Below are 14,956 nucleotides of genomic sequence, written 5' to 3'. Positions count from 1 at the left end.
CCTGGCATTTCCATGTTGGGTTGGGAGAAACTCCTGTCTGAAACCCCAGAGAGATCCTAGTTCAGGGTGGACAACCTTCTAGAAGTTGTTGGACTACAACTCCCATCACCCCTGTTGGCCATGATACCTGGGACTGATGAGAACTGGAGTTCAACAATGTGTGGAGACAAAACAAAATATATAAGGGTCTGGTGATTTCTGTTTCAGTGCATTTGAAGAAGTGTGCATGCACACGAAAGCTCATACCAAGAACAAACTTAGTTGGTCTCTAAGGTGCTACTGGAAGGAATTTTTTTATTTTTTTTATTTTGTTTTGACTATGGCAGACCAACACGGCTACCTACCTGTAATGTGTGGAGAGTAACAGATTATCCACCACTGCTCTCTGGACAATACTGGGCTTGATCCACTATTGGTTTGACTCAGTATTAAGCAGCTTTCTATGTTCTATTATAAGAGCAAGACCCCGATGAAAACATCATTTAGGAGCTACTCAAAGAAATAATTGTGTACTATGAAAAGATTTAACTGCCAAGGCTTCTGCTTGAGGCACTCTACAAATTTGGATATAAATGGTGGAAATAAAGCTTTGATTCAGACCCAGGATAATGAGAACACTCTTCAAAAATGTCCCTTTTTCTTAAAAAGCTGGACCACATCCCTGGGACATGGATTCTAGAAGAATAGGGAGGTGCCTCTGGAAAACTGTTTTGGAGGGAATTCAAAACACTTGAAGAAGAACATCACCTTTCGGATGCTCATTTGATGAGCTTCAAACACTATACTCAGACAGTTACCACATCAAACTTATGGACTAACCTCTTGAGATAGCTGAGTCAGGTACATCCAGTAAAATATTTCCAGCTTGTTTTTTTTAAATAAAAAAACCCTCTTAAAATGAGTTTTCCAAGGTTTCCAGATGAATTTCTTAAATGCCAACAGCTGTTCATATTGTTTGCAATCATGTTATTTTCCTTCCAGTGATGTAGTGTAGCTTCCCCTGTTGTCATTATTCAGTTGAACCTGTTTTTGTGTGTGTGTGTGTTTGTGTGTGTGTGGAAATACATCCAATACTGCTGATGAAGTACATGCTCCTCGGCATGCAGCATGGTTCAAACTGTATTGATTGTTGTAACATTTTCTTTGAGGGCAGAAAAAATGAAAAATTTAACTGGTGCAAAATATTGATGCCATGTTGCTGCCTAGGACTAGACAGTTGGAGCATATTATTCCATTGCTATCTAACCTGCACTGGTTGCCTATTCACTTCTAGGTACAGTTAAAGGTGGTTGTCCGTCCCTATGAAGCCATAGATGAGTTGGGACCTGGGTACATCAACAATTGCCTTCCATTCAATTTCTTCACGTGTCCTCACTGTTTGAAGTTCAGTAGAAGCCTACCAACAGCAGGGCATTTTTGGTCGTGGCACTAACTGGGTAGGATGCCCCCCAGGTCCTAAATCATGTAGGGAGCCTACCAGCCAGTGGTGGGGCAGAGACATCCTTCCAACACTTGTATCAATGCTGCTTACCTGGGGCAGAACAGCAGTGAGGTTGGAGCAATGTGGGCGCACTGGTGGGAGCACCAGATTTGTGGTGGTAGACCTCCTACTGCCCCTCCCACGTCCAGGTAAGTAGCAGTGATGCTGGTGTCAGGAAATTGAGTGTGCTCCACTACATGCCCCACTACTAACATAGGTTCTTCAGACCTCCCCGCACCAACATGTGGACTGGGGAGTGGGCAGGCTGAAAAGGATGCAATAGTGGAAGTGTGGTCAACATGCATGGACCCACTCCCCACCCCTTACACAGCTGCAATCTTGTTGGGGTAAACATTCATATCAAGCTATTACAAGGATTCCAAGAAAAAGAGATGGAGAAGACCACCTCAAGGTTTCTGCCACTTGAACTCCATCCCTGCCCTAGCCAGGACAATGTACCATCAAGCGCTCTGTGGAAAAGATCCTGGTGCCTTTTTAATATATTTAAAATATGTAATTTAGTGCTACTTGCAATCCATATTTGAAGGAGTTGTATTCTGAAAGGTGGGGTGTAAAGAATTGTAACGATTCTATAAATGGCAGAAAGCTATTCTGAGTTATTTACATCTGAGTTGGCCACAGGTGGTGGACATTATGCTAGCACAGTGATCATGTCGGATCCTGAACATCTATTTCCTGGCGCAACAGCTAATGAAATTTGGCCTAAAGGGGACAATATATTATAATGAACACTCCCACACAAAGAGCTAGACTATCCAACTCTGAAAGATTCTTGGATACAAATAAGAACATACAATCAGAAAACATTCCTTCATGAGCTTGTAAAACAATCTCAGATTACATATTAGAGCAATTCAAAATGGAAAAATGTTTATGGGAGATGTCTAATAACTTTGCCTTTTAGTTTATTGCGAATATTTGGAGAAATTAGTTTCACATTTCAGTCACAGTTTGGATAAAGCCGCATTTCAAGGAAACTACAATGAAAGAGTCCAACTTATTAGAACAGTAAAGATGGAAAGAAGAAGAGGTAGAAATGTAAGTCCTACCACACAGATCATAAGGCTTCTGTGGGTTATTTCAGACAACACAATGACAGCCACCCAGTGCTCATCAAACTGTTGGGAAAGGGGACCTGGGATATCAGTAGGTCTTGGGCAGTTGCTTAAAGATGCCAGACCTGAAAGAGCTTGTAGCATTGGCCTCAACTAAAACTCTTTGGGTGCTTCCAGATTGTTGCTATTTTCTAGTGAGATTCAATCAAATACCAGCAAGTTCAGGTTGTGCATACACAGCTCATAGGGAGGTCTTACCACACACACACACACACAGAGAGAGAGAGAGAGAGAGAGAGAGAGAGAGAGAGAGAGAGAGAGAGATTGGAAAGTGTGGGATGACACTTGTTCTGACCCATCATCTAGCCTTCCCACAAACAAATCAGAATGAATGCTCATTAACTGTAAGAACATAAGATGCCTGTGGGAAGCCAGCCAGCAGGACCTAAGTACAACACCACTTTCCCCTCTTCTCACCTAATCTCCCTACAAACAAATCAGGATGAATGCTCTATAAACAGGTCACCTGTAAGTGCCTTCACAATCTGAGACACCTACAAAGGGTTCCTGATACTCCTCCCCAAGGTACCTACTGAGAAGCTCCATTAGAAAAGCAACTGTACCAAGAGGAATCATCTAGGGAGGGATGCCAAATGTTGTCCTTGCTCAGGGTACCTTATTATCAAAGCCTGCCCCTGCTGGAGATCATGGAAGTTGTAGCCCAGGAAAATCTGGGGACCCAAGGTCGAGGAACACTATTGCAGGCAATAGCCTCAGCCCTGAAGGAGAAGATGGTATATACAAGCTTAAGGACATGTGTGTATTGTTTGGTGTGGTGGGAAGTCAAGTTATAAAGTTTATTTTGGAAAAGAAAGTGTTGGGAACATACATTGTCCATTTGTTTGTTTGTTTTACTCCATAGATTTTACTGTATAGAGCAGGTTATATTGGGATGAATAAAAATAACATGAAGGCATGTTCCTTATTTAACTCTGCACTCACTGAATGGGCTGTCTTTTCATTTCATAGTCCGTAGAGGGCAGAGGTATCTGTTGGTTTCACTATTACAACATTGCAGAGATGGTATATATTTCCTTAGGAAATGCTTTATCTCCTTTTGTTTCAGTAAATCAGTGCACCTTCTTTTTGAGTACTCAAATAAAATATGACCGACCCACTTTCCTATTCCACATAAAAACATTTAAATACTAGTTTTATGCCCAAGCATTTCTGATGTATGGCTTGCGTGACCTCATGCTCTATAGACATTATCCAGAGAGATATAACCAAAATCAATGCAATTAACAATACTATAAGGTAAGGGGTTTAGGAGAGCATTTATATGTTGGAGTCATCTGGAGCTGTGCTGAATAAAATGTTTCAACCTAGCTAAAACCACGTTCTTGGATTTAAGGAAACATGCAGTGTGATCATCTACACTGAGGGCTACACTGGTCATTACAGACCCCTCCAGGCATCCTGTTTATTGTGCATGATTTGTGCTCAAGTTGGTATTGGGGCAGTTATTTGCAATCCTGCTTTCAACGCTTGTCTGTGCCTGCAACAGTTTCAGGGTGGACACCCTGCTTCTTTCTCAACCAGTGTACCATCCTGCTGAAATCCTGTAACTTTTAATCCCACAAATGTTCCAGTTTGGTTTTTGGTTGTTGTTGTTTTTTTTAATCCCACGTTTGCTGTGTTACAGTGCAAGAATACTGCTGCAGATGGCAATAACGCCTATAGCCACTCCCAAGTCTGGAAGGGCCCTATGTTAAACAATGTGTTGTATTTAATATGCACTTCTAAAATTAGAAACAAACACTAAGGGTGGGGAGAACAGCATGATTCAGGCCACAGTGTTCACGGAGAGTGAAGTGAACCCCCCCCCCGCGCAATCCTAATGAACATTGCCCCACTCTGAGGCATTTGTCAATGGCAGCTTTCCACTGGATTTGTTGCTGTTCAGTTATTCAGTCGTGTCCGACTCTTAGTGACCCCATGGACCAGAGCACTGAATACAACTGAGCAAACGTGGAATTGCACCTGAAATCACATTTGGTTCCAGTAAGACCAGCTTTTCTCTGTATTTCAGCTTAATTCATTCGTGACGCTGCCTCTTAAGCTCTAAAGACCATTGGGCATGGCTTTAATTCACACCCTGTTATATTACTGGGCTGCATCCATATCGGGATATTAGTCACATTGACAAATGTACCAAATAAATCACCCCCATTGAAACATCACTTGCTCGGAGCCCGGTGCTGAATTCTTCTATTTTATACAAACATCAACATCATTACAGTTCAACAATGCTCACAAGAAGAGAAGCCTGGTTCTTTACATGGTTAATGTATTGTGCATAGTATATTTTTCACAGATTTTTTTTTTAGAAGACTTGTTAATTAATAGCACCTTTTACATAAAACCATCCCATACACATAGTCATCTAAATCAACAAGAAAACCTCAGTTCTAAGAAATACTTCTGCAAGCATACAGTACTGGTGGTTGTTGGCTGCTTTTTGTAAGTTGAATTTACATAGTGACCTGGTATATCGTGCAGCAATGTGCAAACCCACAGGAGAAGTCTTGAGTAACATTGATCAGTTCTCATGGGCATTTAAGTAACACGGCATGACTGCATAGCAACATTCTGAAGCATAAGACTCTGCCAGTGGAAGGCAGCAGAGAATCCCGTTAATAGCAGTGGAAAGTGGTTAGCATTCCGTAATGCAAGCAAAGCATGCTTAAGTCATTCCTTGCAAGATACATCACCATTCCGATTTTTCGTGGCTAGCCGAATATATGAGGTTTCAGTGAGCACAGGTAGCACCCATTGTAGATATATCTCCATGCCTTTTAGAGGCAAGGAGAAGGAAGGCAGGACTCCCAAACCGAATCCTGTCTGCGCTCTAAAGCAGAGTAATCAAGCAGCACCATAGACTTAGGTTTACAAAAGTCTACACAGCATGGAGTTTCATCCGTGTCTATCGTCGACTCTTCACTGGTTCCATCCTTTCCGTGTTTCAGTTTTTTTCCTTTCTTTGCCAAACCAACTGCTCAGAGTCCTCCAATGACAGTCATTCAAAAGGCACTGCTGGCTGGACTGCGCTGAATCGTTGCAGGAAGACCTCGGCACAGTTACCATTTCCCTGGAATAGGCACACCACACTCATACCAGCCCACATAGTAGTAAGGCGTCATGTATCCAATGCGCCCAAACGATACAGGCTCTTGCCGATACTGGCGATAATAACCTGTAGGAGTCAAAATACAGCATTTAGTATCTGAGCAGCATTGCAGGATGTCAGTTTGCATTTCTTAGTGCAGAAAGTATTGATCTGATGTGTAGAGATTATTCCTATTCTAATTAATTCAAGGGGCTTCTGGAAGCTTGACTGTCTGAAAGAAACAAGCAGAAGGTTCATAGTGTTTGGGTTATTCCTTCAGAGAAGCTGAGTACAGCTGGCTTAAACTGGTTCTGTTATCTCTTTCAGTCAAGGTCATGCTGACTATAATAGTGAGGCCAAAAGGATCCTGGGCTTCACTTTCTCTTTCTATCTCTCTTTCTTTCTGGTGTGGTGTTCTGTATATAGTGTTAAGGTTTAGACTTATTATAAGTTATTGTAAGTTTAAGTTAAGTCTGCTGCAACTGGATTTCTTATGGACAGTGCCAGTCCTGAATGTATTGGATTTGTGACCATTATGCTCATTTGCCTTCAGTAGCAGTAAAGCTCTGCTGGATGAAATATAATTGCCTCTGGTCTATTTTTGGGGATCCTGCAACGTGCTTAAGTTTTTGCTCTGCTAACTATATGTTGGAGTTCTGCTCTGGATCAATATTGAGTAGAATTTCATGACATAGGAATGTTATGGTAAAGTCTGGTCTAATCCTGCTGTCTGGGAAATCACCTCAAATGCCATGTCCTTCCTCACTGGATTGCCATTGTGTTATTGCACATGGCACACAACTTTCTGTTGGGTATTCTTGGAACAGTTGCATAGAAAAGGATACATAACTGTTCCAAGAAGCACCTTAGATGCCCAACAGAAATAGTCCCCTTCCTCTTGGGTAATCAGTACTGTTTCTAGACCTACAATTCATTCACATCCAATACCCAGCTTTGCTCTGCACATACTGCTCCATATTTCAGGTTTCCTGTACTTCCCAGTGCTGTGGCACAGAAACTGGTACTTCATACTTCACAAAGTAAGAACAAGAGTGGCATGGGAAGATTCAGCCATGTAGCTTACTGAATTTGACAGGCATGAAGAAGTTCAGTTACCTGTGATGATGTCAACTGCATTCTGCATAGCTATGAGTGCGCCAGCTGGAGAAATAATAACTTTTTGTCTATGCAATTTGAGTGCTGGGAAAATGAAATTTCCCTATAGCAGATGCATCTCTTTGTGGCAAGGTGTAAGGATGCCTCAGAATAATTTGGTAATTTGGATAATTAAGGTCCCCAAAATATGCTTACCTAGGAAAGGACTTTAGTTTCCCATAGAGGAGTAAGGAAAATGAGGGAGGCTGGAATATCAGCACTCACAATTAAAACAGAAGTCAAAGGTATCAGGGTAAAAGCAACATCAAAAATGCTATTTGTAGAGAAAAAGTGACTGCTTAAAGCATTAGCAGACTTCCCAACATTGTTTTCCACACATGTGGTGTTCTATCTGATCACTGTGCCAGTTCCATACTTTCCTTGTGTTTCATATTTCTGCTTTTTAGAGCCAGCAACCAGGCACATCTGGATTAGCTGCCCTTGCTTAGATTGCAAAGCACAGTATGATCTTGTGACTTCTGCATTTTCTGCCCTCAGAACCCAAGGGTTATAAAAACACCACCATTCTCAAAACCCATCAAAGGTGAGTGAACAATTTACAGCGCAGATTCAATTCAATGCATTTGTGTGATGATTGCTTTGCTTGAAACTGCAATATGTGATTTTGTTGAGAATTGTTAATGCTGAGCACCTGCAATCTGCAAGCTGCCTACAGTCCATTCCACCACTGCTGTGTAATGTAGATTTCTGGTACTCCATACTACCAATTTTGCTTTCTTTCTTTTTTTACCTTGAATTGGAGGCAGGGCTTCTACATACGACTGCGGGCCTGTTCTTCCATCCAAGTGTGAATCCACAAACTGGCAATGATCTTCACCTCTTCCCCAGCTATCCCCGATGCTGTAAAATGTATCTGAAAAAGTTGCACATGGGGTTAGAACTTGCAACTGCTGTAACACAGCAAGGGAAGAGGCTCATGCGCAAGAAGAGGCATCTGAAAACATCTGAAAATGGACGGGGGTTGTTCCCTGTTGAGCTCTTTTAGATTGGAGCAATAAACTTATCCAGGTTACTCAAACCTGAGTATCTGTGGGTTGTAATGATGAAATATCAGCAGACTCCACTGAGGCTGGCAGAGGCATCAGACTTTCAAGTTAGGGGCCAGCTCTGTTTAAATTTAGCAAAGACAAAAAATCTATCTGCATTCAAAAATTAAAGGTGAGGAAGTGCTTTAAAATGTCAGTCCAAAAGTCCATACATCCTCACCCAGGCATCCCCATCCAGACATTTAAGGGTTTTAGAATGTCTCTGGTTTAAATACTTTGCCTAAGCAACAGATTACAGTTGAATTTTCGATCTAATGAGAGGGCAAGGAAGGGCTCAGACAGAAGTAATGCTAATCTAGAAATGAAGGGTGCAGATCTCGAAAGTAGGCTTATTTGCTATTTTTGAATATAGCTGAAATAATAGGAGCGTTATGGTAAAAGAATCCACTGGCACAGTATGAAAGGAAGCCAGTGGTCGTCGCCAACATTCCTGAAGTCAGTAAAACAGATTTTAATGTCTGCTATTGGCTGAGAATCCCACTTGAAGATCTCGTGTCTTCTCCTTTTTTGAGTTCATTTTGCCACTGTGCTGGTAGCTGCTTTCAGAGGCAAAGACTCCCTTCTCATTGCATTAAGTGCAATTAGTTGATGTATAATTAAGAATGCACATCAACTAATTGCACTCAATGCAATGGGAAAGCTTTACCTCTTAAAGCAGCTACCACCACAGTGGTAGAATGAACTAAAAAAGGAGTAATTCAAAAAGTGTAATTTAGAATGCAGTGACCAGAGGAGGAACGACCGCTGGGAGTAGCACAGAAGGAAGAAACGCCATGCTGCATCTGTAGCAGCACAACTGGGCATCTTCATTTGCCCCAGCTACAACAAAACATGTCTCTCCCATACCAGTCTCTACAGCCACAGCTGGCGCTGCAATTGTACAACAGTTTGACTTCACCCCCCAAAGGAGCACTCCTCCATTGTCTCCCAAGACAGACGGACACCAACAATTAAGAATGCACATTATTGTGAAGTAGCAGCATATTCTCATCAGAAGAGAGAAGCACACACTTCAGAGCAGGGAGAGCAATACTGAAGCTGGCTTAGAAAATTGAACTGAGCTATGAATTTCTGGTCCCAGTCATTTTTGTATGTGTTCCCTCATAAGTCTTTTTATTTCTGCTATAAATATTTTAAATCAGCACAAGAAGCACATTCAAATATGCATTTTAAGCGCATTTCCTTCTCAAAATATGCATTCTTAGTATTTTTTCTCATGCTACATATGTCTAAACTTTACAAACTGGTGTCTGAGCTTGTTTTCCCACCACATCCTTCCTTTTCCTTTTGTAAACCTGAGGGCAGAGATTGTGGGGTAGAAAAACCAATCAACCAAGAGCAGAATCTTGGGCTTTACTTTATGTCTAAGGCTCTATAGCATGGGTAGGCAAACTAAGGCCCGGGGGCTGGATCCGGCCCAATCGCCTTCTAAATCAGGCCTGCGGACGGTCCGGGAATCAGCATGTTTTTACATGAGTAGAATGTGTGCTTTTATTTAAAATGCATCTCTGGGTTATTTGTGGGGCATAGGAATTCGTTCATTCCCCCTCTCCAAAAAATATAGTCTGGCCCCCCACAAGGTCTGAGGGACAGTGGACCGGCCCCCTGCTGAAAAAGTTTGCTGACCCATGCTCTATAGGATGCAAAGACAAATGGAAGGCTCTAAATCAGGCTGGGGCCAGAAGTCACAACATCCACAAGCCTAGACACTATTTCACTTTTATGTAAGACCCCAAATCCTCAGTCATGGTAACCCCAATGTAAGCACATACAGAAAAAGAATGGCCAGCCACACATCATGTGATTATATCTTGAAAAATTCTAAAGCACATGTTCTTTTTACCACAGTCAAATCCTCCAATAATCTAAAAATCACCCTCCCCTGCAAAAGCGGGACAGCATTTCCCTACCAATTTCTAGGAAAGGATAAATTCTTGATATGTTGGAGGGATGGGGGTTTACCAGCAGCAATGTTCACACTAAATATGGAATTTTGGCTCAGCCATAATTCTGTTGACCCAGATACATACCTCTTAGGTCATCGCTGAGGTAAATCTTGTATCTCAATGAATTGCAAAGGACAACACCTACAAATTTTCTGTACCATGTCCGTTTCACATATTGCTTGCCACTGCATTCAGAATATGTGGGGTCATATTTAAAACTGAATGGGATCCAGATTGGTTCACCACCTAAGAAAAGAGTTAAAGTAACACACTTAGAAGTCCAGTTATCAAGTTTCTTAGCTTGTTTATGTTAACCATCCTTTCTTAATTGATGTTCTATTTTCAGAGGTCATAAAAAGTCTTCAAAACCAACATATGAATCCATTCCTAAAGACATTTTCTTGGAAGTCTGTTGATTTTATCTAATGGTGTTGACTTACAATTAAATATGTTTAGGACTGTAGCCCAAGTCACAAATGGCATAAACCTGATATTCTCCACCGAGCCTTCAGGGCAGTTGTCAATATCATAGAATGAAGTAATAACATATTGTAATATAGCACCATGTCATTGTGTTAGTGAAATTGAGGTGTGCTTTGTTTCCATGGTACTTAATAGAATGGTGTGTCCAACATTACCACTCGATGCTTTTGACTTTTTAAAGTATATTAGCTTTATAATCTTAATATAGTTTAATGTGTTTGAAACTCAGGACAGCTGTAAAATGATACTGTTAGGATAGCCGCGGCAATGGGCATTTTAAAGATGATTTCTTGTCAAAACAAATATTTAAGCACAACTTTATTTTTGTGGGTCTGTATTTCTTTTAAAAAGAAAAAGAAAATGAAGAGAGCTAAAGCCAACAAATCACAAAAGCATTATTGACTTCGGTGTGCATTATTATCTGTTAACTTGATATTTTAAAATAAGCCTAGAAACATAAGCACTTTTGAGGGGTTTTTTTCTGAACTGAAATTCTGTTTTGTTCCCCCTCCCCTAAAGCTAACATTAAATCAAAACAGATTGCACAAAAGCAAGAAAGCCAAGCAGGTCTTTTCTGAACAGCAACTGTTGTTCATCCAGTTGCTTTAGCCATTTCAAACTATGTGGCGGCAATAAGTAAATGCCGCCACTTATTGACAGCCCAATCCACTATCTAATTATACAGAAGCACTTGGATTTAAAAAGGCAAACTCACACGACCCTTGTATTATGATGATGCGTCCAAATGAGGGAGTGGGTCCCCGATTCCTTTCCCGTGGCTGTCTATACCACTGCAAAAGGTCTCAAAGAGATCTGAGTGGCGATGAGGAGTGGTGGCTGGCATGGTGGGAATGCACTGCTCACCTGACCGCCATCTGGCTGAGTCACTGCAGCACACTGGGATTGGAAGGGGCGCAGTAGTGGCATGGTGGAAGCTTACCAGCAGGAGTGCCTGACTGGCTCCACTGTGCCATTGGTACCTAGCCAGCCTTGCCACCACATCCCTTCCTGTCCTAGCATGCTAACAGAGGTCAAGTGAGCGACACAGCCCCACCACAACATCTGCCACTGCTGGTAAGACAGTAACCACAACCAGGGCACCATGGATCAGAAAACTACTTCAGTGTGCATTCAAAGGCCCTATTCAAGCATTGACCCTTGCCTGCTCTGTGACCTCCTCCCTTCTCTTATGTCTTTGCTGCCCAGTTCATGTGCCTCTCGTGTGCTGTAATGGGACCTTGTGGGGAGCATGCTGGGTTTGATGGCCTTTTAAATGCATTCCTGGGAGAAGGGCTACTGGTTTGTTTTCATTATGTATTTTGTGTTCTCGTTTTGTATTTTTATGCTGTGAACCGCCCTGTAATCTTCGGGTAAAGGGAGGTGTACAAATCTAATAAATAAATAAATGAATAAATATAATGCAAAGAAATCTCATACAAGCAAAGCATGCTCTCCACTGCAGAAGCTGCCCTTACAGAAAGAGGTGCAGAGACTGGACAACAAGAACACAAGAGAGGGAGTGGAGCTACCAAGTGGCCCCACCTCCTTCTCATGTAATCGTACGAGGGGAGGGGATGCTTGAAAAGGGTTAATGTTCACCACAAATCTGGTCATAAGCTCTAAAAGCTTGTGAGAATCTGTAAAGACTCAAGCTGACATCAATTGTCCTGAATGAAAGTCCCATGAGCTCTGGCGTGTAAACATAGGCAGCAGAGGGCCATCCAAATCATTTCAGATGTAAATTGTAGTTTTGTGCATACGAAAGTGTGTACATAGGGAGCTGCCCCATTGACTGAAATAAATAGGGCAGTGTCTGTGTGGAGGGTGGAGTCCTGCACCTGCCCCAGGGCCCCCCACGCCTGCAGTAAATCACTTGATCGAGCAATAGGCACTTAAATACTTGGACTTCCTAAGTGTTGGATCAGACTATAAAAATATCAGCACAGACTGAACACATAAAAGAATTCTCGGCTACAAGCTGTAAACAGATCAAATGGTAAAATCGATGTTGCTTCTATAATAACTGCTACTCTACCCATGCACGAGACAAGGGAAGGTTACAATGTGAAAGCTGTTGTTTCCTTGCTTTCACCGCATTTCCCCCTGTGCTCTGTCTCCCTTGGCAACTGTTCCATGGGATGGGAACCACATTTTTAAAAGGAGGAAAGACAAAGCAACATTTGGTCTTTTCTTTAATCGGTTCTTTTGACTCCAAATGAAGCACACCATAATCTCGTAAACACACATAAATTTGTGAATAACACACAGGGGTAGTCTCATTGAGTTTGGCTGAAACGGGCTTCAGTACAACTGACTTGAGTTTAATGGGACTTCTTTTGTACCCAAAAAGGTTTTTTTCACATGTGCCATTCTTTCCAGCATTTCAGCCAGAATATTCTCAGTGCGGACAAAACAATGAACTGTTCATGGAAAGAAAACTACACAATGAATGTGAATCAGAGCACTCAGCATTCTCTTGCTATTCATCAGCATAGTGTCTCCCCATGAACAAATCTCAGTGAAACTGGCTATCCTTCACCATAGTTGGTGCTGTGAAGCATGCCATATGGTTTTCATTATACGTTCAGTTCAGCTTGGAAGAGTTATTTGGCACTTCTGAGTTATCAGGCACAAAACTCTGGGGTAAATTATCACTCCAATAATAATTTTAAGCCTTAATAGTAGCAGATAATCGCATGTAAATATATCTTAGTTCACATTTCCCATTGAAGTCCCTTAAAAGACAGAGATGTGGGGAACGTCAGGCACAGAGGCTGGATGTGGCCCTCCAGACCTATCTATCTGGCCCTCAGAACACCCATTCTCTCCAGGCCACACCCCCTCAGTGGCCTGCTTCAAACCCTGAGTATTTTTGCCTAACTGGATTGTGTCCTTTAGCTCTGAGACTGCAACTTTTTTGTCAGGGCAGAGGAGAAAGAAGGTACCGTATATACCCGAGTATAAGCCGACCCGAATATAAACTGAGGCACCTAATTTTCCTACAAAAACCTGGGAAAGCTTATTGACTCGAGTATAAGCCGGTTCACCTTTGCCGCTGTGGAGGAGGAGGAGGAACGAGCAGCCCGAAAGCAGCCCTTTGGGCTGCTCCTTCCGCTTCCTCCTTTGCCAAGTTTGCATTTATGCGAGCAGTTCAGGAATGGAACAAGCTGCCTGGGGAGAGTAAAGAACTGCCGTTCTTGTACGCTTCTTAAGGAATGGTTGACTGGGGAGAGCGGGTGGCGGCACGAGCGGAGAGAAAGGGCTTCTTTCTCGTCGCCCCCACTGCCCGCCTTACTCGAGTATAAGCCGAGGGCAGCTTTTTCAGCACAAAAAATGTGCTGAAAAACTAGGCTTATACTCAAGTATATACAGTATGTAGAAATTAGCCTCCTCTACAAAGGTAAACTACATTTGTTCCTCTGCCCACTTTCACCTCCAGCCCTGCTCACCCTGGCATGTGGCTCTTGGAAGGTTTCCCAGAAAGCAAGGTGTCCCTCAAGCTTAAAAAGGTTGCCCATTTTTATGCAAAGATATGTTGCGGATATCTAGCAGCTTTCAAGATGCTTCAAACTGTGTGGTGAAAAGTGGGGTGTATGTGTTTTTAATCAGCCTTGAAAATATCCCATGAAAGTTACTAGCCTGCAAAATGTTTTAGTAGCCTGCCGGGAGCTGGCAGAGGAGGGGAACAGAACTCCAGATCACCTTCAGCAGCCCCCCGAACTTCTCTTATTACTAATGCACATCTTTGCAAGGTGTAGAAGAGGAAGCTTCCTACCTCTGGCAACCTCCCTGGTTTTGATGCTGGGTGCAGAGGAGAGACAGGATACTGGCAGTGGCATGTGTGCTTCAATGGGTCTGCACTCCCTCTTGCTGCTTACTTAGACCAGGCTGGGGCAGCAGCTCATAGGACACATCACCCCATCCCAGGCTGGTCCAGGTAAACAGCAAAGACCTGGGTGTTCGGTGGGTGGTCCTGCATCAGTATGCAAACCACTCCTGTAGAGCACTCTGTCCCTTCTCCACCCATCCACATGCAATTCCTTGTCACCTGAGCTTACCAGGCCAGTGCATAAATGCAAGGCTGTTCTAAATAAATAAATGGAAATGGAAATATAAGATGGTTAAAAATGGACATACAGTACAGCAATCCACTATCCAAGACTTTAAAACTCTGTATCCTGTCTCCAGAACTTGACTGCCCCAGAAAGCATAAAGGAAGCAGATAACAGAATCAGGTGAAAGGGCAGTTTTCTGCATTCTGGTTTATCCGTAAAACTTATATCCCTCTCTCCCTTTCAAAGGAAGTCAATAATTTTAAATTTCTCTGTCAGCTGCACAATGTCACAACCTTGATTTTTGCAGTACTCAGGACAAGATAATATCTGAAAACAGCAAGGAGACTTACCCGGTGGTCTGACAATAAGTAGAGGATTATCTATAAAGAGGGAACAAGAAAATGCATGAGTGGCTTACACTGAAGATTTACGGTATATCTCCTGAAGCCAAAATAAAAACCAAAATGCTACATCAAAAATGGTGGGTCCAAAAGTTAATTTTCTTATTCCTGTTTATTCTGAAAG

At 42.3% G+C, this 14,956-nt stretch overlaps 1 protein-coding gene across 1 annotated transcript in view; it reads right to left on the bottom strand.

Annotated features, from left to right (window-relative positions):
• Positions 1-4,811: 4,811 nt before the first annotated feature.
• The window catches only part of FNDC1 (fibronectin type III domain containing 1), a 53,612-nt gene continuing 43,467 nt past the window's right edge, over positions 4,812-14,956 (bottom strand). The window contains exons 15-18 of the mRNA XM_033144101.1: positions 14,782-14,811; positions 9,978-10,139; positions 7,632-7,754; positions 4,812-5,812 (exon numbers count right to left, since the gene is read on the bottom strand). Of these exons, the coding sequence (XP_032999992.1) occupies positions 5,697-5,812; positions 7,632-7,754; positions 9,978-10,139; positions 14,782-14,811 (431 nt within the window). The 3' untranslated portion in view covers positions 4,812-5,696. The remainder of the gene's footprint in view (positions 5,813-7,631; positions 7,755-9,977; positions 10,140-14,781; positions 14,812-14,956) is intronic.

The sequence above is a fragment of the Lacerta agilis genome, chromosome 3, assembly GCF_009819535.1.
Source record: "Lacerta agilis isolate rLacAgi1 chromosome 3, rLacAgi1.pri, whole genome shotgun sequence".
NCBI classification, from domain to species: Eukaryota; Metazoa; Chordata; class Lepidosauria; order Squamata; family Lacertidae; genus Lacerta; species Lacerta agilis.
This window is presented reverse-complemented; position numbering and strand designations above follow the sequence as displayed.